This window comes from Seriola lalandi, unplaced genomic scaffold (genome assembly GCF_002814215.2).
Source record: "Seriola lalandi dorsalis isolate HSWRI2012SDOR001 ecotype SW California unplaced genomic scaffold, Sedor1 jcf7180002054736, whole genome shotgun sequence".
NCBI classification, from domain to species: domain Eukaryota; kingdom Metazoa; phylum Chordata; class Actinopteri; order Carangiformes; family Carangidae; genus Seriola; species Seriola lalandi.
The window spans coordinates 1,432,829-1,458,021 of NW_019525289.1; the positions used below are offsets into that span (position 1 = coordinate 1,432,829).

A 25,193-nucleotide genomic window follows, 5' to 3' on the forward strand; every position below is an offset into this window, starting at 1 on the left:
CAGCATCTTCTTTTTTAAAGCCAAAATAGTTCGACACAACTGACGTACTGCTCCTCTTTGACACTAAAGTTTCCGCAGTGCCAGGTTCTGTCGAGCCTGAGGCCATTGTACAACAGGTGAAAGTGTAGTGTACCAAGTTGTTGTGCCCTCTTTTAGCTGACTGCTCTACTCCTGCTTGCATGTCACATGACCAGAGTGTAATTGCAGCCTTTGTGGTTAGAAAATTACCGCAAAAGTGATTAATCGTTCAGCCCTACACTACGTCCTGTGGCACCTCGTGTGACAATGCGAAAGGGGTCCCCCATAGCATAGAAGCTACAGAAAATTATCACCCAAATATACAGCTGTCCTTGGCTTTATTCAGCTTTGAGTTTCAGCTCATTGTTCAGCTGCCCAGCCACAATTTTACAGTTACGATTCACACTCACCGCTTTCATAGCGTAATGTTTGGCCGCAGCAGGCAGCTGTTTTCAATGAAAAAGATCTAAAAACCCACTGTGCACTCCCTGCTTAGCTGCAAATGGCAGACAGACTGTGATAGAGACTAGCTGGTGAACATATGGAGCATTTGGCAGCTAGAGACCCAGATATTTCCCTCAGGAGTCGGAAGACATCAAAACCAGAGCCTAAAAGAGAGAGAATATTGGACTTCCATTCAACAGGTGGCCAGAAACATGACCCGAAATTAATGCTAATGGTGCTCCATAACTGCTTGATGTGTAGACAGGTTCCCCATATCAACTGAAAGGGTGATTAAATCTCTCTTGTGTTCACATCTTAATTTTTCTGCTCACAAGTGGCCAACAGTTACTGCAGGTTTAAATACAGACTGTGCGACATGTGGGTGTGGAGGCTCTGAAGTTGTTTAACGAGCTGACAGAGCTGGACTGAGTCATGAAAGTAATGTAATATCTAATGTAACTAATTACTTTTGCCTCTGAGCAATTAGTGAAGTACTATAATTACTGTAGTGAGTAATATGTAAGGAGTATTTTGTTATTCAAATAACTTTAGCTCTTTAGTCTTCTGTTGTAGAAGCAGTGTATAGAAGTAGTGTGGGGTGTGGTCTTGATTGTTTGTCTATTGACTTGCCGTCTTCCCTTTTTCTTCCTTTATTGGTGCGTTTCTGTCTCCATTCTCTTGGGTGTTGTTGGTCTCTAGAGCTAATTCCCCCCTTCATGACAACTGTATGAGAATATGAATTCTGCATATTTCAGGGTGTGGTTGCTTTGAGTGACAGGTGGGTGAACCTATGCTTGCCACAAACCATCATGCACCGAGGTCTAGGCTCCACACGCCCCACCTCTTTGTCCATTTTTGGATTAGCTGAAAGTTAGGCACTGCCAAGATGGTGGCGACAGTGCAGCTCGCTCTGAGCTTAAAAACTGCTCTTCAGAAACCTATGGGTGACATCATGGAGGCCATGTCCATCTTTATATACAGTCTATGGTGGCAGATCACAACAGGTGTGACTGTACTTCTATTACAATAAAGAACAAATACCCTGAGGCTGGATTGCACCAACATGGTTTAACTTTTAAACCAGATTAAATCATGGTTTAAATTGAAATTCTGTTGCACCAGATTAGTTTAAAATTAAGAGAATAAATTTAAACCTCTCTTTAATGTCTGTTTAGTTTTTAATTTAAACCAAGATTAAATTTAATTTTGTAGCACCAAAACTTTAAACTCCAATTTAAACTGTGCTCTAGCGCTAACTTCAAACTTTCCTCAAAGAAAATTGAGAGACAGACTCAACCCACTTGAGTTTTATGATGAAGATGAACTTTTGTGAAGATACCGTTTCACAAAGGACAGGAGGATTGGGCCAACTGTTAAACATGGCAGTGACAGAAATGCAGCTTTACCACCGATGCTCAAACTCCTGGTGGCCCTGAGATTCTACACTACTGGTTGTTTCCAGCGGGTGGATGGAGACCTGTTTGGCCTACACAACTCACCTGTTGTCAGCAGAGGCACTCCTCCTGTGATGAACATCTCCTGTCTCACACTCAACGCATCTTTTTGGGCTTTCGTCTTTATGTTTTTGCAACAAGCTTTAAGCTGAGCGACTTCCCTTTTTTCTTTTACGCCGAACATCCGTTAAAACAGTCAGCCAGTTGCTGCCAAGCAGTCTCTTTATTTTTCTCCGTGCTGTTATCCGTTTTTTTATCTTCTATGATTTGGCCATATAATAATATTAATTCAGCCATCAAGTTTTCCTCAAAAGGAGGAAGAATTTGAGTCCTCTGTCGAGCCATCACGAGTACTATTAAGCTAGCAAGCTAGCTTTTTTAAGTTAGCTAGCTAGCAAAAATGTGGTTTTGTTTTGGAAAAAAGAGCAGCCATAAGCAGTTAATGGCCCCCCTCCACCACTCTTTTATACCTACTTTTAGGTCCTGATGCATGCAGATTATTTATATATTTATTTACGTTTTTATTTATTTAATTTTAATTTTGATATGTTGATATACTTGTTAAAACATTTTAAAGTTTAAACTAATAAACTTGGCTTTACTAAACCAAAACTCTGATTAGAGCTAATCTTAGATTAAATTAAACCTTGTTGGTGCAATCCAGCTTTAGCTTAATGGACTGTGCTGGAAAAATAATATGTTCGAATTATATATAATATTGTAATATTATATGAATTATATAATTTTTTCTGCATTATAACTCTCTCAACTGAATCAGTGCTGTTTTTCCATTTTATGGGTCCCCAGGGTCCCATTAAATTTAATGCCTCTTTTTTGAAATAATATAATTTTGCTAAAATGCCTGGATGATATGAATGTCTTTGTGGTTATACCTGAATGACAGTAACAAATAACCTTTTTTCTATGGACATGTGTTGATATTTTCAATTAAGATGTAATATATTCAAATCATTTACTTAGTACTGGTGGATTAGTAGATATTTTATTATACATATCTTCTCCTAAAGCCATTAGTACGAGTGATGTAGCCCGTAGCATTCCCTCTAAAATCTGCATAATTTCTTGCATTACGCTTCACAGTGAATGTTTTTTGGGCTTCAGCAGTCTTTGAACTGGGCTCTGGTGAAAGTCTTGATTCTCAGCAGCTTGTTTCAACTCTCTCTGTGTTTATGTGAGTAAAACCTGGCAGTTTAAAGATGAAGAGATTTTAAATGCTGCCGTGATGTGGCTCGTCGCTGTTGGGATCACTTCATTTGGTTGATGTCTGTCTCCCACTCGGCAACCCACATCACTGCTCAGTGTGATGAGCCTCAGTGAGAAGGATGATTGTCCTCTCCCTTTAAAAGGCAGTGGTACATTGGCATTATGCTGATTGGTGTTTGTGCTGGCTGTCCACTCTGCATGCATTAAAGTGCATTTTTGAAAGGTCTTTTGACACTAAAGGAGAAAAGCTATTATTAGACTTTGTCTCCTGAGGACTAATTTTCTGCCTCAACTAAATGACTTTTTAATGAGTGATTTCATCTTTATTGCACTGTTTAAAAGTTGGGACACACATTACAGTTGTTGGGCTGATTATTCTTATTTGGTTCATCATGAGTGATGTGGTTTGTTGATATCTATAAGAAGATATATTTTTGGTTTTAAGAATCAAAAACCATCTTAATGTAGTTTTACATCTCCTCTCTCAGACTTCTCTCTGGAGCTCCAGTAGCAACAGGTTAGTGAGCCAATCAGAGGGGAGGCTGTGTGCATTTCTCTGTAGATGGAGCCCTTTGATACTTTCACACTATTAATGTACAACCTAGACCTTCTCTATGATCAAAAGAGAAATGGAAATCTCACTTTATACAATGCTGGACCTTTAACCGAGTCCAATCCAGACTGGATATAAAAAGGGTGTGGTGTTAAAATGTTCAAAGATCACTTTAACACCCCTGTTAAGCTTCGATACCTATCCTGCATTTCTTTACTGTATTGTGCTTTGTTTGGCTCAATGCAGCTCCTCTCCTTTTTTACACTCTGGCTCTACAGTGCGGAATTCTGCTCGCACATAACAGTGAAAATTAGAGAGTGTGAAATGTTTTACGTGTGCACCTGTGAATGACTGAGTTCAGACACTGAGGCTGGCAAAATGCACAGATTTGCAAATCACCAACGCTAATTATCATCAGCAGAGAGCAGTGAACAGAAAACATTCAGCCAGCAGCCTGTCGATTTCAGTTGGTGCTTCATAAAATGACGAAAGTAGGTGGCGATGTGGTGATTCCACAAGTACCTTGATGGCAGGACAAAACGAAAACGTGTCCGTTGTCTGGTTTGTTGCACTCTGAAAAACAGTGTCTGTGTTTGTCAAAGACTGCTGGGGTTGGAATGGCGTATATCTTCCCTCACAAACAGAGTTTCAGGGGTGCTGTGTCCAGCCAAATTTTCTTTCATAATGTGTCAAGAATTTAAACTTATAGATTTGATATTTTTATTTTAGTTCAGTATTTGGATCAAGTAGCTTGTGGAAAATACGGTGTGTCAGATTTAGTATCTATGGATGTTATTTCAATGTGTTAGATACATATTTAACAACATTTAGGTACACTTAATAGATGGGGAAGCTGTTTTTTTTTTTAACAGCAGGTTATGTCTTTGAAATGTCAAATGCTGTTTTCATTTCCATTTTCAAATTCTTAGAAAAATTACATCTTCATTTTTATTGTATCTTGAGAAGTGCTTGCACAAATGAAAATGCATAAATGAAAGATCATCGTTCATTTTGCATTTCAGTTTTCAAATTTGAATTAACATCTGAATATTACCCACTGTACAGTGGGGTACGGCTGAAAATTAAATGTCAAAAAGTCACAGAATTTAATAACAGTCACAGTTAAATAATACTTTGTGTTGTGTGGAAAGGAAAAGGAAAGGTTTTGTTCGACGAGTGAGTAAAAAGTCTGTCATCCAGTGTGTTGTCCTTGGTACTTGTTTAGCCCTAACCCTTCACGGTGTAACATCTTGTAAAATGTTAAATCATTCCTTTAGTGTCAGTTTATATATCCAGAATAAACAGCAGTAAATGACTGAATGGGGTATTTGAAGTTGCAGTGTGGCTGGTCGGTGCCATATGCTGTTCTGCAGCCTGATCAGATCCTTTCATCCTGTGCTATTAATTATGTGTCAAAACAGTGCTAACTAAACCAGGGGAGGAGAGCTCCTGCCATGTCCTTACCTTCAGGGTATTAGTTAGCACAGCACACTGCTCTGCATTTCAATTAATCAATTAACAAGTCGGGCCACAGGCAGCTTTAGAACAGATACTGGCTCCTGATGAATTATTCAGCAGTTTTAATCAGCTTGTTGTATCTGTCACGGCCAGAATATAAATCCAACCTAGTGTACACATAAAAGCAAAAAAGAACAACTGTTATATTATTTTTGGTCTAGTGTATCTTCAAAGCTGATGTTGTCACAGATTCTTCAACAAGGTCATTTTCCTTGCAGTAGCTCTGTCTTTCATTTAATTAGGTGAAGTGTTCTGAATATATTGAAAAATGACAGTTTGACATGATGAAATTGGATTAGGAAATTTTCAACTTAGTGTTTTGTTTTGTGGCAAATGGAAACATAAGGCTCCTTCACACCAGCAATTAAAATTGCAAAGGTTTGAGGTGAAATTATTTCATTCCAATGGAATTGCTCGGTCAGAGGATTCGCTTACAGTGTGGATGTTTTACTCAAGCTGGAGAATCCAAAATGGAGCTTTGTTGCAACCTCCACTTTTAAGGCCAGTTCATACCTTCAGTATCCGCATGTTCAGGAGGGTCTGCTTTGGTAAAATATTGTTATCTGCCCATGTCCACGAGAGTCCGCACAGACTCCTACGCTGACCTCTGTGTGCAGCCCAAAATTTGTCCTGTGGAGTCCTACTTCTTGATTTTTAGAGAGGTAGGCAAACAACGTTGTGGTGCATTACCGGAAATGCGAATGCATGGAACACCAGACCAAAGCTGACCCCAGCTGTAGCATTAATAGAGTTGTGTGCATGTTCCCACGCCCGCAGAAACATCTGCAGCTGTCCAGAGATGCGAAAAGTATGTGTGAGGCTTTACAGCATATAACCCCGCTCTGTTGGACCATAATATGAAGAAAAATGAATCAGTGGGAGTGAACGGCCTGGTATTTATTAAATTAAAGAATTTTTTACCTTTTCTCTGTTATATCACTGCATATTGAATATCTGTGGAGTTTTGTTGTTTTTTTGCTATTTTCCAACATTTTATAGATGCAATAATTCATCTTCATTCATTCCTTGTGTACCAAGAACACGCTCTGTATTCATATGTGCCAGATGAAACTAAAAGTGGGGTAAAAATGTTATGTTCTTTTTTTTCCCTTTCATTAGAATATTGTCTGATGCAGCATGAACTCAAAAGTTGGAATCAGCTTGTTAAGACAGCCCATTGTGCTATATCCAGTTACAAGCACACTTTCAGTAGTAGTTGGATCTCTTTGGGTCAAACAGGAGGTAGAAGTCATGCAGATTAGTAAAATGAACATTGACAGTTTCTGCACGAGGATGATTGTTAAAGCTTTGGAGCAAAAACCACCATCGCTGGAGCCTCATTATCCTGCTTACTGCGATGTGCTCTGAATGGGTAAATAAGTCGGCTCGGCTCACACTGAGAAGCACTGAACTCTGGGTCTGTGGGGCTTATGGAGCTCTGGAGTGCAGGACCTCCTGTTCACTGCTGTTTGTTGAGGTGATGGATGGAGCTCATCAGTATTCAGGGTCTCCGGTGTGCGCACTTTGTTTCGCAGCAAAACAGTAAAGAAGTGGACAATGCAGGTGAATGAGCTGTGGCCTCCCTCCCTGTCTCTCCAGTGCCAAGTATTAGTCTAGCTATCATGTCAGCGTTGATTAATTGTGCTCGACATTGCCAAGGCCTCAACACTCCAGAGACTTTTTTTGTTCATCCTTTGAGACTTTTCACTGCTGTCAGATTCACAGTTTGTTCACCTCGAATGATAAAACTGACACTGTGTGGGTGGATGGATGGGCTGCAGGAGAGATGTTTGACTCTTTTACTCCCTCTAAATCCTCCTTAGGTACCAGAAACGATTAAACATTCATTTGATGGGAGGATATTTTATTGAGATGAAAAGCTAAATCCCATTACTCAGATGTCAGCGGTTTCATGCTCTTGTCGGAGGAGATCTCCGTTATACTGTGACTTCCCCTCTTATTTTTTCACCTGGGGAAGAAACAGCTGAGGCTTTTGGGACAGTGTTATTCTCTACCACAGCTGATTCAAGACAGCAGAATCATTCCATATTCTATTATTGTCAGCTTTTCTCACATATTCTCTTCTTTTCCTTTGAAGTGCTCACACCTTGAGGCAATCATTCCCTAGCTTTATGCTCCACAATAATGTCTGTTAATGTTATCTTCTGTAAGTGTTATTTGTTCCTAACTCCTTGGTTTCCAGTGATGCTACTGATTCAGAAATGTCAGTTGTTTCTTCTTTTAACCTGGATGCTCAAAATTTAAAATGTCATGAGAAAAGGGTTTTTTAGTGAATTCACCCTCGATCAGACGTTGAGGCCGACAGAAAGAGAAAGGAGGCGCGTTTGTTTTTGTGCTGTTTTTGCTGGGGAGGACGGTGCAGTAGTTTAATATTCAGGAAAGCTCTCTCAGCCGGGGTCAGTGTTGAGGTTCAGCGGCTGTAGAGTCCAACAGGTATTCAACATTTAGCTCCATTTTCCTCTGAGCTGTCTGTGTTTGTGCTCCGCCGGTCACACCTACAGCGGCGTCCACTCTTAAATGCCAAACCTCCGCTGTGGAAAAGTGGCCCGGTGTTTTTAATCTGCGGGTTCTTTCTCTCTCTCTCTTTGTGGAGTGTTACCTCAGCGAGGTTGCGCTCTCACCACACATTATCTCCTCAGGGATTACAGCACTCAGCAGTGGAGAGCCGTGCCTCTCATTTCACACTGAGGAGTCCCCACCACCCACAGTAACAAGTGTCTCCGAAGCCAAGGCCTGCAATGATCAAGATTATCAGAATTACTGAATTATTGAAGACTGACTGTGTGACTGTACATCTCAGTACTGAGTGATACCTGCTGTGACAAACTGTCATAAATAGAGTTTAAACTTAATACCAGATAATTTCATCATCAAAAAGAAACTACTCGGAGGCCACACTGGAGGTTTCCTGATGTTATCAAGCTTAAATATTCATAGACATCAGGCACCGTCACATCAGAGACTGACAGTGACCTCAGTCCTCTGCTACACTTGTTTTTATTGTCTTTTGTCCTCCAGTAAAAATGTAAATGCCCAATAATCACATTTGTTTACTCTCAAGTGATAAAGCCTTCTAATGGCCATAAAGATTATAACTCTTGAGCGAGGAGGATATACTGTAGTGTGAATGAGCCACAGTCCGCAGAGGGAGGAGGTGGGGTCGATGTAGTAATTTTAAACAAAACTAAGATCTTTCCTCAACCCTGTAGTCCTATGATCTTTCTCTAATCCTTCAAGGTGCCTTTAAGGGGGAAAACCATGGTGTGTCAGATCAGAGAAAGGTTTTATTTTTGCAATTGAGATTTGTAAAGGTTTGTCTACACGGGATATATCAGCTGGGGTTTTTCAGTCTCATGTATATGTAATATAAAAGATAAGCTTCTATTTTAAAGCAGTGCAGATGTCTACACAGGCTGTGTAACAGCTCGTGTTTCACATGCGCTGTTCGTACCTAGCTGAAACCCAAAAGTGGATTTTAATGCTTCTAGTGTGTTTTCTTCCATTTCATGTGTGTAACTACAGTGAGTGTGTGTTAGACACACAGCACTGTGCCTGAACACAGTCTTAGTAGACACTGAAACTGCTTCTGTTTTTTGCTTATGCACTGCTTTCACTTCTGCTGCTTGTCTGTTGAATCAGAGGATTGTAAAAAGAAGAAAAATCTGATTTAACCCTGCAGACATGCAGCTGGCCACCGACGTCATTAGATGTTGATATTTGGTTTCTTGAAGGTTGTGATGTCTAATGTCAACGTCAGTTTGACATAGAACACTGACAACAGCTGACCTTGATATTTTGTTGGTTTGAAAAAAGGTACTATATGTATGTTTTTGCTATCGCTACATGGCAAAGTTAGCATTAACAGCTGTTTGCTTCACATGAAGAGCTGTCTCCAGTGGTGGAAAGTAACTCTCTTGTATCGCTTCTATTTCTATCACTTCTTTTCGTCTACTGAAGTTAGCATGCTATCTGCTAGTTAGCCCCGACCCATCTCGTCTCATAATACTACTTTGCGATAGTCAGTCGCTGTAGCATCCAGTCTGCCCACAGTTTAGCATGAGAAGATGAAATAGTAGCGCTGATCAAAGGGTGTCTTCTAACCTCTGGTCTTGTAAACACAGCAACGTCTGAAGGTCTTGGCAAGTGACCACCACCTGCTCCCGGCAAGAAACCACGTCTAAAATACAGACATTCTAGTTGTGATCAATTTTCATTTCCAACCAACATTGAGAGTCGATTATTTTTCTGACCTTACATTGTCATCTGTTGCCTGCAGGGAAAAGTTACTTCCAACCTTCTGAAAGTTACTAACCACCATCATTTTGAAGTGAGACAAACTCCATAATGTGGTCTTTATAGTTATAATTGCTCATCAAGTGTCTCATTTGTTCATCCTAATTCTATCACATTCTATCAGTATCACTTATCTTTAACATGTTCTTTTTGCTTTTTGTTACAGAAGTAAATAGTGTAGTTCTCTAATGAAGTCAAAGTCATTCACTAGTTTAATTGGAGTGTTCTTTCTCTTTAAAAAGTGAAATCATCAGTCTGTGGAGGATGTTGAGAGGCAGATGAAGACCTTGAGTTGTTGAGGTGAAGTACACTAATGTTGACAGAGTAATCGAAGCTAAAGCCTTGTTGTCAGAGCTGTGGGCCGAGATCGGACCGCAGTGTGAATCATAGTAATAGGCTCTTGTCTCAGCGGTGGAGAACAACATCCATTAACAGAGAGGCTTCAGATGGAGGCAGCGTTAGTTTGGCTTTAACTTACAGTTCGGAGCTGGAGAGGGAAACTATGAATATTTATTGAGCTGATGTTCATGAATCTGTGTGTGTGTGTTATTGTGTGAGATATAATTACACTGCTCAGACCTCAGAACATCTCATAAAACAAACATTCATTTCTACTGTGACTTTTTACTGTTTACTGTGTTTTCTCAGTGTAATGTAAATTTAACAAACAAATGAAATAGCTGCTCCTGTGTAATGCGGTGCAGATGCCAATTAAAGCAAGCTAAATTACTGTTAATCATTGTGGTATGTATAACATATAATGGGTTTATTTTTTGCAGTCGATCGTCCATAAACCATTAAATTGTGTGAACATGCAGGTTTCCTCTGACAACACTGATCCCTCTCCATCAATATCCGACCTGCAATGAGCCAGTCAGGACGCCATTCATCTCCACAACATGACATGATTACAATGTTCATTTATCCATCTAGGCAGAATTACACCATTAATTCATCCAACTGCACATTATTACACTGTTCATTCATCTAATATGGTGCCATTACAGCTGAAAGACCTGTTTCCACCAGGGGAACATTAAGCTTCCTTCTCAGTGATTAGACTCTGCTCTGCCACTCATGTTGTAATATAGTAAGAGACTTGATTGGAACGATGATGAAACTGTTGTCATGTGAAACTTTCATTTGTCAGATTTCGGTGCTTTGATTCTCTCTCTCTCTCTGTGTTGTATGATGGTATTAAAAATCCTTTACGGACTCCACTGGATAAACTCTACAATGTACAGTGCTCAAGTTGAAAACAACTTGTGCACTGTTTCTTTGCTCCTGAAAAGCTTGGATAATTTGGAGGCACAAGACTTTCATCACACACCATCAGTGAGCTCCCGTCCTGCTGTTTTTACCAATGCAACAGTTTTTCACTCAGAGTAAGAGACGGAGAATAATCCATCTCCTGCTGTGTCTGATAATGTGGTATCCTCAGTCTGGTTTTTGGGGATGTCATGATACCAGAAATTTGAAATTCCACAATTCTCAATACCAAATTTAATACCGCAGCAAAAAACAGCTACATTGCTACATGCCGAGTGTGCTAACAAACATGTACACATCTCCGTGTAGTCTGTGCAAGCAGCATTTTAATCTGACAAGACGACGAAAATGTTCATTTAAAAGAGTGAACATGATGACAGGAGGCTGCTAATATTGTGAGGACCCTGTCGCTACGTTAGCCTAAACAAGCTAACATTAGCCTTTGTGAGTACCAGCTGTTGCAATCCACAAACAACAATGTTAACATGAACATTTTGACATGTTGTTAATACAAAGTTATCAACTGAAACTCACACACCATGAACAGCTGCTTGGATATGTTTGAGGTGTTTCCTCATTTCATTCACAATGCTCTGTGGCTCTGTTTGCTCACTGCCTTTTGGTCTTCTATGACAAATATAAAATATAAGTCCATTTGTGTTTTTTTTCCATTAGTATGGCTGCCATTCAACAAGTTGTTGTTACTGTTTAATGTGCTGCTTCTCTTTTGATGTCAGACTGGAACACTTGTAGGGTTATTATATAATCAGTCCTGGAACAATCACATGTTCACTACCTACAACAGCTACTTTACCTTTGGTACCAATAGTACTGTAGAAAAATAAGTCATATTTTCAGAATTTTAGCATCGCCTTGCAACCAAAGTATCAGCTCTAGTCATCCCTATTGGTTTTTAACTGTTGATCTCTGCTCTCTTAACTACTCAGCTTTGTTTTTCACTCTGGAGAAGAGTTTGGACGTTTCTTTCCAACTACTTTTACAATTTTGGACATAATAAGTTTAGAGTCATGCGAACAGGGGACGCTTGTATCACTGGGAACTTCTTACTGTGCAATGAAAGACTGGAATGTGAAGTCAACAGCCTTTTTTCACTTCGTTGACGTTAAACATGCTGCTCAATGATACAACTCCACTTCTCCTTATCCACTCAATGGTGTTTATTGAGAGTAAAAATGCGATGCTCCCACCAAATAACTTCTGGTATGCTGCTTTTCTCATCCTCTACGTGCTGTATCACTCACGATAAGTGTTGCAGTACTTCTGTTCAACCATGTCTACTTTTCTGAGCTTTTACATTTTGACGCTTTCACTGTGAGAGACTTTTCCTGATTACAGATGTCTGTGGATTCTCTCAAATTACCCTCATCTAAATATTTTTGTTTGACCTATAAAATATGGGGAAATTGGAAGACGGTAAAGGCTGAAACATAAATTATTAATAGTAAATTCTGAATAATGAATGTTAACATGTGGAATAATGTAACCACAAGAAGAGAAATGATGTAATATTTCTGAGAGCTGGTGAAAGTTAACAAAATATGTTGTTACTGTTGATGAAAACGCACTATTTCCAAAATCTCAACTTTACTGGAACTTGTTTGGAATAAAGACACCATTCAAACATGCTTTAGTTTTCCCACATGGTTTTGAAATAGTTTGTTGATTTCTTTGTCAGATATAGTGAGGAAAGGTTTTCAATCTTGCCAGTTCTAATGAAAACTCAAATCTTTTGGTTACAAAAACAACTTCGTCTTTTCCCATAACGTTAGTGAAACTGAATTTCCTAAAAAATTCTATGTTCAAACAGGTTAGGTATTAATCAAGTGTAAATCCCTAAATATGTGTGTTTTGTGATTGGTTGACAGAGGTGTGTGATAGCCCGCTGGTATCCAATCTGCCGCCATCGTCCTTCAGGAGCTCCTCCCAGCTGTCCAGCAGCCACGCGCCGGGATTCGCCAAACTCAACAGGAGAGAAGGTGAGGAAGAACACACTGACTGACTGAGTTATAGACTGGATCCTGTTGTGTTTGATGAGTTGGACTGGATTTGAAAAGAATGTACAGCAGGATATAACTGAAGGTGCTACATCACATGACTTAACATGACTCATTTGCAACATGCCTGTTTGTCATGTTATGACACTTTCCATACTGGCGACAGTCAGAGCCGGAGGTATTATGTTTTTGGGTTATCAGCCCATCCGTCTGTCCCATTCTCGTGAACGCAATAGCTCAGTATTGCCGTGAGGGAATTTTTTCAAATTTGGTACAAAACATTCACTCAAGGATGAACTGACTAGATTTTGGTACTCACAGGTCAAAGGTCAGGGTCACTGTGACCTCAAAAAACATGTTTTAGGCCACAACTCAAGAATTTATTTGCTAATTATGACACTTATGACAATTATTAACACAAATGTCTAACAGGATAAGATGATGAAGTGATGACATTTTATATCCAAATGGTCAACTAGACTGTGACCTCATAATGTTCTGCAAAAACACTGGCCATTATTCAATTGAGATTATGATTATTTACTGCAATTTGGTGCAGGTGTTCAACCGTGAGCAGGTAATTCTAGTGTTGGTGTATAACATCCTTTAGCCTGGGGACTTCGAGATGGCAGGGATTGTTGCTATTGTTGTAGACATTATATATAGCTCCACCCTCCAAGCACCTGCTGCACAAATGAGAGAACAGAACAATAACTCATACAGAAATCACAAAGATGGGCCAGGGGTCCATCACAACACATAATGAATAGAAGAAGTTTTTAGTGGATTCACAAAGACTTACAGGTAACTCACAGGTGACCAGTTTAGAGGGAGACGGAGGATCAGAATAATTTCAGAGAGACAAGACAATCTAAAAGAGAGAACAAGCAGTAGTTGCTTTGTCTCGTCTTTGTTCTCTATAGGGGCCGTTTGTATTGAGGGTTTACATCAGAAGGATAAATGTGAAAGGTGTTTGTTCGTCCAGCATGGAAACCCAGCAGGGAGTCCTGTGCTGGATGCTGATGTGAGGCTTTGACAAAATGAAGATGACGGTTTGTTGTGGAGATTTCTGCAGGGAACAGGCTTCGCTGCTTTATCCTGACATCAAAGCCCAGGATCAGCTGAGAGGGTGAGACGAGTTTAATCTGGATCTGAATGATTTTCACTACCTGGGAAACTGATGGAAGACGAACCTGCAGAATACTGCTCATTTGATCAATTAATTCTGCTTAAAATTCAGTAGTGTAGTTACCGCCATAACACAGCTTTGACACATGTAGATGCCTTAGACTGACTGTGTTCAGATTCACCCACCCTTCCATTCAGTAACAATAATTATGCACAATTATGTCAAGATGAGAAAATGCCGGGGTTAAGATTTTGAGTGTAATGAATGACCAGCCTACTGCTGTCAGCGTCATAACTCTGTCATCTCATCACAGCATTTTTCAAACCCAGCTCGAGCTGTTGGCAGCGGTTTTGTCACATTTCTTCACCAACTGTATTAACCGTGAAAAGCCCACACGATCCCAGCTATTTGCTGAGGAAATCGATGAATAAACGAATGTCTCCATCTCATTTCCATCTCCTGCTGCTGCACTCTCACTTCATTTACTCGCTAAATAAACAAATTAGCAGAGCCCTGAAATATCACCTACAAAATAAATGCAGGCATTTTATGTGTGGGCTTTAGCATCCTAGTCAGTCAATCATAAGAATGGACAATAATCCAAATTTTGTTCATGGTAAAAGTTTTAACAACAACTCTGCAGCTCTGTTTCTCCCCACTCAATAAAACTAAGCTCATGTTGTGTTTCAGACTTTAAACTGGTTAGCTGATCACACTGGAGGCTTGACTCAAAGAGCCAGATATATAGTGTATATGTTATTACATGAAGACTTCACGTTAGAAGTTACAAAATTGTATGATTATCTGCAAGTGTATTTCTCAAGTTTGACATGATTCAGCACGACTGGTACAGCTGCTTCAGATATATCATTATGATATTGTGGTGAATATTCTGGACACAAACACAGAAAAAGAAAACAAAGACACAGACTGAAGATTAATAAAAAAAGGTTACTATTGATCAATAAGGTTGACAAGGCCAACACAAAGTTGGCAAGTATAATCAGTCCTTGTCCAACCAACACAGAGTCAGACTAACCATTATACAAGTTCAAGAACAGGGGGAAAAGAAGTGAACACACGTCTGGTCGAGATACATATCATCTTGTTTACAACCAATAGCAACAACCACGAGACGTACATTTGCATATCTACTACTTACACATATGTCGTTGAACACAAGACACCTTACTTAAAAACTCAACCCACATGCAACCCTTTGACCTTTCAGATGACCTCTTTGACCCTTAACAGGATGAGGAGAATTGTGTACCCTTTTAACACATTTACTGCTAATGATGCTGATGATGATCAGTGAAGCAGGAGAACTCAAGACTCAATGAATGGTCAACTAATAATTAATAAAATGATAAACCAACCATTTAATCTTCTATTACTCCCTATTATTATTATTCCCTTACTCATGTCTTTTCCCAGCATCTTAACTCTGAAATGAGTTCAACATAGAAGAGAGAAACTGTAACTGGTATCAATCTTATTGACTCTAGAATTGATCTTCAAACACAAGATGTAGTACCTGCAGTATTGATATTTTGGGATCCATCCGCTCACCTCTAGAGCGTGGGGAACACGTATGTAGTTGTTGTACTAAATAGAAAGCAGTGTGTTTCAATGTGTCAGTGTGTCACAAGAACAAAAGAATTAAGGTTGCTGATCTATAGAATAAAAAACAAAGAGTCGAAATGACTTCATTTTTAGAAAATACTTGATTTGCATTAATAGCAGTTAGAACTGCACTGGCTGTGAAGATTCTCAGTCTCAGCTGATCTTTATCTAAAGCAGCAAGTCCAGCTGCCTATTGACTTGTAGATATTTAAGAAGACACTTAATGATATTGAATGCCCCCCCTCCCTGCACTCATACACACTCATGAGCCCAGTGCCCACTCTATCCTTTAATGGCTGGTAACACATTCCTACTTCACCTTGCTTGACTGTATATAAACCACAGTTGTTGTTTCCTTCAGCTGCCAACAGAATCATCTTCTAACTGAAGCCAAAGCAGCCTATGTGTCAGTGTGTGCAGCCAGTTGATAGAGTCTGTGCCAGTTAGTGGGAAATTGTTGAGACCTATGGTGTGCCTAACAGATTATGACATGCTGAACGGATAAAGCCTTCAGCTGAAATGTCCACAGATTCCCTCTTTGAGGTCAATTTTCTTGCCACATTGTTTTAATCGCGCTCAGCTCAGTGTGATAAATGTGTTTATGTCTGAGGTAAAGCATGTGTGGAGATATACACATATACTTTCTTATACATAGCAGTTTCTTTTGAAAACGTGGCACGCTCAATATTTTGTTCATGCACATCATTTTTACATTTGGGCCCAGGAACGTCTGGTTCTAGCAGGCACTAGACTGGAGATGAATTAGTCTCTTTTACTGACAACCTGCAGGATGAATGACTCACTATTTGGGTTTCCTCACCTCTCTCTGTTTTCATCCTCAGTCTCTTATTCTTCATTAGTTAGTTTCTCTCCGTCCACCGTCACATTTTCATCAGCGGGAACTAATTCAGTCAGCTCAGTCTTCTTGCCAAAACTTAATAGCGGTCTCCCATGTTTAAACGTTTCCTTTTCTCAGGCAACACTGACAGTTATCAGTGATGTCTGTGCAATTATGTTGGATAGACTTAAGAATTATTGCGGAACAGTAATCACTCTCTAAATGAATTAGATTTAAAAGTGGAATTAAACTTTAATTGGATCCTGTTCTGGTTGTGTGTATGGATTGCCAACTATTCATGTATTGATTTACGTGTGTGTGTGTGTGTGTGTGTGTGTGTTCCTTGTGCGCTCTATTGCTTCCACAAAGTTCCAATATTAAACTTGAAACTGGAGTGGAAATGTGTTGCGCTTTGCCTGCAGGAGATGTCTGACGTTTCCCAGCCTGCTGCAGCATCGGGCCCATTAGGTTCCCTGTCCATCTGACATGTTATCGAGCTGCTGATATTACCGTCCAGGCTTGCTCCTATTCTCATTCAAATTACGAGCTCTCATTCCAGGCCGGTATAACAGTCTCTTCTTTTCCTTTCAGCTGCCAGTCTGTGCGTAACAATGCCTTTTCACTTTTCGACCCGTCTCTCACTACAACAGCTCTCCTCTTCTGCTGCCTGCCCGGCCTTTTCCTTCCCACTTGACTCTTCATTTTACCCGTGTCTCTCTCTTTGTATGTTCCCTTCTGTCCTCTCTACCTGTCAGGTGGAATTTCGGTGCATTATTAATGATTCAGCAGTCCTTTCTTTACTTATCCATCCATCTGCTCCTTATATAGTGAAGCTGCTGTCCACAGCGGCCTCATGTCAGGCTTGGTCTCCCTTCAACAGTGAAGCAGAAGGACAGCTGTGCAGCCTGACCAGCTCTCGTCTTTACCTGTTACATACACTACTGCTCTAATAACAAGACGGAGACAAATTGAGTTGGTCTCAAGTGTCAGAGTCCTTACAGCTGAAGTGGATTACTGAAGTATGAGGGATGAAGTGAGAGGTTAAACCCACCTCAAGGTAGCCTACTTAGTTTTTTGTTTTGTGGAAAAGAATTGCCTCTTCATCAACTATACCTATCTATATATCATGCTATTTATTATCATACTAACAGTATTTGATGATGGGACTTTTAAGGGAAAACAGGCATAAATTAATTGCATTTACATAAATTAAATGCATTTTACTGGTCCGTAACTTCCCAATAATTTTCTTATAATTTATTGGAAATTTCCTAAAAAAGATATGTAAGGTGGTGTGAATTGTAGGGAAAGTAGAGAGTGATCAATTAGTATTCTACAATGAATAAATGCCGATGAATTGCCAATAATCTAGAGGGATCTCTTAGTGAGTGCCCAGTTGGTGAGCTGAACATGCGATAATGTGAAATTTGTGTTGCATGTGATAATGAGAAATGAAACAAATGATGTTTGTCAAAACACCTGCGACCGTTCTTTTCTACAGAGCTGCAACTCCAAACACTGTCAGTATACAGAAGAACTTTATTATTGTCTAATAATTATTATTTGGCTCATTCGCGCCTCATGGAAATAAAGTTTTAAGAAAAAAAAAAAAAAAAATCTAAAATGCTTCCCTCTTCCTCCTGAGAAAATCAACAATACCTCCTCTTTGGCTGGGATTAATTATTTCTATGCCCAAAAAGAATAGAGATGAATCATCCTTTCATATTTTCATTGGAATGTCTTGCAACAGGACGAGTCATATTATTTCTCTTAATAGAGCGTCAATGCTCAGTGATATGCTTTTTAAAGGTTACGAGAGCTTTCACCTATTTTACCACGTGGACATCGTATCATGTAAAATGTTTTTGTTTTACAGGTAATCAAGTCCTTGATGTTGATAGTTTTTCCAATGATAGGGTGGATTTTTAGTATAATGGCAATTTATGCAGGCTGCATTGTTTTCTATACAAGCCAGCACATTGGCTTTAATTTATATGCCATGGTCCTATTTCCCCAGTGTCAACTTTATGATTCTACCTGAGTCAATAAGTGCGGCACACAAAGAGCATTTGTTTTTCTGTGTTATCATGCCTGAAGCGTGGGAAGTGATTTCTAGTTCAGTGTTGGATTTTGCTCATCAGTAGAACCACTGCAACACTGGATATGTTGTACAGCAAGTCATATTGCTGTATAATTATATAGCCTGAAGTAGTTTGTTAACATTCTTTCAGTCAAGGAAATTGGACTTTGTTGTGGAAACAATGTCTTGTGTCATTGAAAAGGAGAAGATTATCGAGCCTTTCTGAAACTTTGCAGGTGAAAGTTGAAGGAGAAAACACAACAGTCACGGTTCTTGTGCTCGCCACATGGGATCTCCACAGCCACCATAGCCCAATTTATATTTAAATTTCTGAAGTGGTGCATGGTGCTGGCAACAGAGAAGAGCAACCAAATACAGATACAGACACCCACTGGCAGAGCAAGTTGAATTAAATGGACTTAACTTAAATTTGTGGACAATAAACAGGCTTATGGGTGGCATGACATGAAGACAGTCTGAACAGGTAAACAAAGCTGGAGAAGGGACAGGTAGAAAGTTGCAGTCAGCAACAAGCAGACAAAAATAAACAAGACTAGCTAACCACAACAGCAGTTGGGCAACACTTGAATCCGGGTGAGTATACTGGATATATGTATATACTGAGGCCTAATGAGTGAACAAAGCACAGGTGTGTTCATCTAGGCAATGAGGGACAGGTGTGCATGGTGGGTATGGTGATCAGGTGACTGGGAAAGTGAGGAAGACTGAGGGCCTCTGGTGGACAGGTGGTGTCTTCCAAGCCCTGGCATCTCATATCTCTAAATCCTGTCATTCCGATTTAGAGCGTCATATGAGATGCCAGGGCTGGGGAAGAAAGGTTTGTTGGACTGAGGGTGACGTCCATCGCCTCCTCGCTTCCCTCACTCACATTTCTTCCTCATGTATTAGCTCCTCCCGGCGAGGATGACAGAGAGAGATGTGAGGACAGAAGACATATATTCACAAACTTCAAAGAGACAGTAACTTGTCATGCCGGACAGCATCTCAAATGTAAAATGTGGACAAATAAGTGACTGTAACAAAGGGGACATCTGGCGCCTGTTGACTTCTGCTCCAACACTGTATCTGTATATTTTTTTTTCTGAGTCAGCCAAGATAAACTTGGACTGAAAAATAAGAGGAGAAGAAGAAAAGAAAAGCCTCTTGGCTTATGAAGGAAAAAATAAGCAAAGCTTCATGATTCAGATTCTACACACGGATAGTTTTTATGTTATGAATAAACATTAATAACATAATAGCTGCTGCTGGTAGTCCCATTCCTGTTTCTACAGGTGTTTTGCCTGCAGCATTTCAATCATGCAATGTTAATTCACCACAGCTCGACCAGCCCTTTAACCCCCCACCCCCACCCCCACCCCATCTGATCAGCTGACCAATCAATAAACAGATTCCAATCAAAGGGTTTTGTTGCCCTCTGGTACAAAGCCTGTGAGTCCTTGCTCTGAGCTCCTCTGGGATCCTCCTCGCTCCTCACTCCTCGTCCCCTCTGAGACACATTTCAGGGATTGTAACATTCACAGTGATGGAGGACCAGATCGCAAAGGAGCAAGGAGGGGAGCAAACATAATTTACCAGAAGGGAAAGCACCCTGAATGCAGGAGAAAGGGAGACAGAGCAGGTGTCATTGTGTCAACAGTGTAGCTGCAGCAGCTACATGAATAGGCTACATTGCTATGGTACAATCAAGTGAAGTACAAATATAAATCATGAATTTTAAATTCAGCTGTGTGGAGAAATAATGACAAACCAATACAAACTGAAAGATAATCCAAAATGGAGGAGAAAATGCAGCACGGCGCTCAGCTTTTTGTGCAGTAGGAAACAAGCGCTCAGTGCTTGTAATTTTCCATTGGCTGGTTTAGCTAATTGCTAACATTTAGCAACACAGTGTCAGTCTTACAGTGGCACTACTCAAATGTGACATGGTTGTTGTAATTGCTGTGGTGAAATTGGATGTAGCCTGTCTGATAAAATTCAGAAATGAAAAGCAAGTTAAAATGCTGGTTTATTCAAAGCCGAGAAATGCCAGATAATGAGCCGTGTGTCGCCACTGGCAACCACCTACTGTCCCCTGACTGGTGAAAACTGAAGGAGAGTTTGGCCTTGTAATTGTCTGGCAGATCAGTGATGTCATACACACTCTCTATCATTAACTGTAAGTACGTTTCCCAGTGGATGGTTAGATCTAGTTCCTTGATAGACACTGAGGGAGAGAGTAACCAGGGAGATCTCTTTGATTTAAAGAGACAGCCGTGAAAGGAAGTGTTTCGAGCGTCAGCCGTCAGTTCGCCCCTGTTTCAGTTATACTGACAGGGTGGACACAGTAAATCGCAACCCCTCTCGGCCTCTGAGTCATTTCCTCTGATCTTTTTCTCCTTTTTTCTCTACAGTCTAATCTTCATGAGTAAAGGTCAGAGTGTCTGCTCTTTTCCGTTCTGCTGTCACTGGACACGTCTGTTAGTCAAGTACTTATTAGCTTTGGCCTTTAGCTCTTTAAAGATCAGGCTCCACCAGCCACCGGAGCGACACTGGTTCATTTTCACTGCAGTGATTTTCTGCCACAGCACATTGTTCACTCTCCTTTTTGACTGAAAGAAAAGAGAGGACATACTGAAACCATACTTCCCACACTCAAGATAAAGAGAAACTAGTTTTACTTGAACATACAAATGAAGAGCTACGATAGATTTAACCACAATCATATCAAATCAGATAAGACTGACCTTTTCCTATGGCTAGATTCCAGTAGCTAATATGTAGTGGACCAAACATTTTACCTTGACATGTGAACCTGTTCCTCTTAATTTTTATTCATCTATATGTTTTTTTGGCATGTTTTCTTTATTGGACATCTTACTAAAAGTAACTGTTGTGGGCTTGAACCAGGGGATTGCTGTTACATGGTCTTTGTCTTTTGTATCTGTGAGTGCTGTGAATCTATGAAGCTCATATTATTGCAGTAACACACTGCTCAATGTGCTAGGAAAGAGGGGCAAAGCCAGCTGGTGCTGGAAAGGAGGTTTCAGTCAGTTGACAAGAGTCAAGTTTCCATCCAGATGTGAGGAGAATTTTAACAGAATGTGAGGAGTTTGGTAAAACTGAGCGTGAGATGAAAAGCCAGACTGGTTCAGTGACAGTAGCAGCCTACTTGATGCATGCATGGTATTTGAGAATCATGGTGAAAAGACTAGGGTGAGTTTGAAGGTGAAACTTTCAATTTACCAGTTGATCAATGTTCAGTGCATTCGCTGAAAAAGCTTCTACACGTCCCTGTGATCTGTGCTTGTTGGGCCCAGATGCAGGCATCTGTTGTGTTGTTCTGACTGCTGGACCACACAAATGACACAAAAAAGACTTTTTGGACCCAAGGGTATCTTATGGCTTGCAGTTGTGACTTCAGCCTTTAGACCAAAGTGGAACAACCGAGCACTGTCCCCTGGAGGCTTATGATAAATTCTGTTTGCTGCTTTGTTTCAAAATGTTCGTTTTCCGCTGGTAAAACGTAAAGCAGACAACAGCAAGGTAACATGAGGACAAGTGACATTTAAACTGTTTGTTTTTTAATGCTTTCCAGGAGCTTATCCACGTCCAATGTTTGTGTCTCTGCTCTCTTTTTTACTGTACGGATGGTTGTGTGTGCGCGCGTGTGTGTGTGTGTGTGTGTGTGTGTGTGTGTGTGTGTGTGTGTGTGTGTGTGTGCTCAGTGGGACATAGGTGAGCAGCCCTCTTCTTCAGAAGCGTCCATCTGGTGTTTGAGCTCTGAGGCATCGCTTTGGCCTGACAAAGCACTTTCCCACACACAAAAAAGGGGGGTGGGGGGGTGGACTAAGATTCTGGCTACCTCTCTCTCAGTCTGTATTTGAAAACAGAGGCAAGTTTAATGACAAATAGCTTGTATATGGTTAATCAATAACTTACTCCACAGCCTTTTCTCAAAGTATTTTGGGGGATAGGACACATTAGGCAATACTAGTACTATACAGTGCTACACAGAGGAAATGCCTCCAACCTGTTGAAAAACTGCACTTTTATTTAAACTAATCAACATGTTTTGAACGCCCTCTTTTTATTTTCTCAGCTTACTGGCCCAGAGCACAACCGATCAATATGTTACAACACTGCTCTTTAGTGGTGATATGTAACATGGGAAAGGAACCTGCAGGGCTACTGTAAAACTAATCAATGCTTGGCACCACAACCTCTCATTGATGATATTTTATATAGCAAAGGGTGCAGAGTTGCAGGCAAACTGTAAAACGAATCAATAGATCACGCCACAACCTCTTAGTAAGGCTATATCTGGAAAAGGATGAAAATGGTGCTGCAGTCTGTGCAACTAAGCAATGCACGACCTCTTGTTGATGTTTTGTTTGGGAAATATAATAAGGGGCCGCACAATAATATTACACTAACTCTGGTAAAACATCTCAGCACTGAACTCAAAGAGGATAGTTGAGGATCTCGCCACGAGGATGTCAGTATTTGAGAGCAGAAATCATACATACACAAAAAATGTAAAAGAAAGAATGAAATGATTCTCCTGTCGGTGTTAGACCGCAGCCTCAGAAGCATTATGAAGTATACATAGAAAACATAGCATGAGGGACAGTGATATCTTTAAACATTAGCTGCATTGTTTCATTTGCAATTCAACTGTTCAGTGGATGTTTTTTATTTAACCACAAGTATTCGATGGATTGTCATGAAATTTTGCGCAGACATTCTTGGTCACCAGAGGATGAATCTGACTGACTTTGGTGATCTGATAAAAGTTTCACCAACCTGTGAAATACCTACCTTGATGCTCTGGCAATGACATTTGTGTTTTCAAGTGAAATGTCCTGACAACTGTTGCAAACATTCATGATCCTCTCAGGATGAACTGTAAGGACTTTACCCAACTTTAACTTTTCATCGTGCAACATCATCAGGTTAAATTTTGTCCAGTATTTTTGCTCATGACCAAATATTTGCATACTGATGACACAGTGATTAGCAAAAAAGTGGTACACTGTTATTATTATAACACTGTTATTCCTATCAAAGCTTGATTTACAGTAATAAATGCAGCCTTATTAAGTAGTAACTAAAGTAATTGTTCTATTTACCTTCACATTTTTTTTTTTTTAATTCTATGTCAGTCTTATTAATACGTTTTGTAAACGTGTGTAGCAAGGATGGTACACTGCATTTCATTCTGCAATCCATTGCTGTATAGTGTCAGTTAAGATCAGAGGTCAGAGGTCACTTATAGGTCACATTTGTGTGCTGAGAAAGTTAGTGAGAAGGTGAGAAAGTCTATTCATCCAGTATGTCTGCTAAACAACACTGCTTTTTCTCAAAGAAAGTTTTGGAGGCTGCAGTTTTGTAAATTGGAAAACTGTTCGGAGTTTGGAGGTTATTATTCATTATTATTCATTGTTTTTTTATTTAATGGACTCATGAAATTCCATCACGTACTTTGGCTAAAATACAATTATAAAGTATAAATACAATTCTGTATAACACAGCAGCAATCTGACTGCCTCTGATTCTTTAAAGTCAAATTTTTAAATAAAAAAACACCCCTGCAGTTTCTTGAAATTAAACCAATTCGGTGTTTCAGAACAACAAGAAAAATACACAACACGGTGTCCAACCATTGTACTGAAATCGGTTTTTAACTGTTGTATGTACTTGGCAAAAATGTGCTTTATTCTGGCTCTGTTACAACAAAATAAGTTTGACTTAAAGGTCAAGCAATTCATTCGTCACACACGTGCACACACGCACACACAGGCGCTGGTGACTCAAAAATCTCATTACAACTTACTTTTACTTTTATACCCTTTTTTTTTAACCTTTAATTTTCACTCTCTGCAGGAGCTGGAGGTTGGTCCCCTCTCACCTCAGACAGGTATCAGTGGTTGGAGGTCGACCTGGGCGAGCGGACAAAGATCACAGCTGTCGCAACCCAGGGGCGATACGGCAGCTCTGATTGGCTGTCGTCGTACCTGCTGATGTTCAGCGACACGGGACACAACTGGAAACAGTACAGACAGGAGGACAGTTTAGGGGTGAGTCCGTATTGGAGTGTACAGAACCAAAACAGTATAGTGTAACTAGAAAATTCCAGGGAAATTTTGAGTGCCACAGGGGCTACTGCCGGCATGAGTACATGATTTATTTCCAGTGTTCAAAAGTCACCCTGATCATATTCTGCTTCTGAGAAATGTCTTGATATAAAAGACTCTGATATAAAACAATGTCACATCCCTCCATCATGTATTATGTGGGAAATATCTCATATTCTGTGTTGTTTTTTTTGACAAAACAAGAGGCAACATGTCTTCAAACTGGCATTTAAAGGGTTAAAATCCTGAAAACTAATAAACATTTGGCAGGTTTGAGCAGAACTGAAGTGGTTTAAGAGATTTATGCAAAAAAAGCAGAAAAAAATATTGATATATTTTCTTTGTGTGTCCTTTTTTGGACGTGAGGAACCTCAGAGGGTACAAAATGTGTTACCAGTGTATAATAGACCTGTAACAGTAACTGACATTAGATTTTAAAAATATGTCAAAAAAGACACTTTCTTGCAGAAATCCATACCTTCAGCTGTAACACAGCCAAAATGATCAGCAAATCAAAAAAGAAAAGTGAAGAAAATGTCCAAAAAAGGACAGAGGGACCCCTGAGGGTTAATAAATC

At 40.0% G+C, this 25,193-nt stretch overlaps 1 protein-coding gene across 1 annotated transcript in view; it reads left to right on the plus strand.

Annotated features, from left to right (window-relative positions):
* Positions 1-25,193, plus strand: part of LOC111668449 (contactin-associated protein-like 4) — a 97,393-nt gene that overhangs the window by 14,998 nt on the left and 57,202 nt on the right. The window contains exons 2-3 of the mRNA XM_023424523.2: positions 12,681-12,791; positions 24,366-24,559. Coding sequence (XP_023280291.1) covers positions 12,681-12,791; positions 24,366-24,559 — 305 coding nt within the window. The remainder of the gene's footprint in view (positions 1-12,680; positions 12,792-24,365; positions 24,560-25,193) is intronic.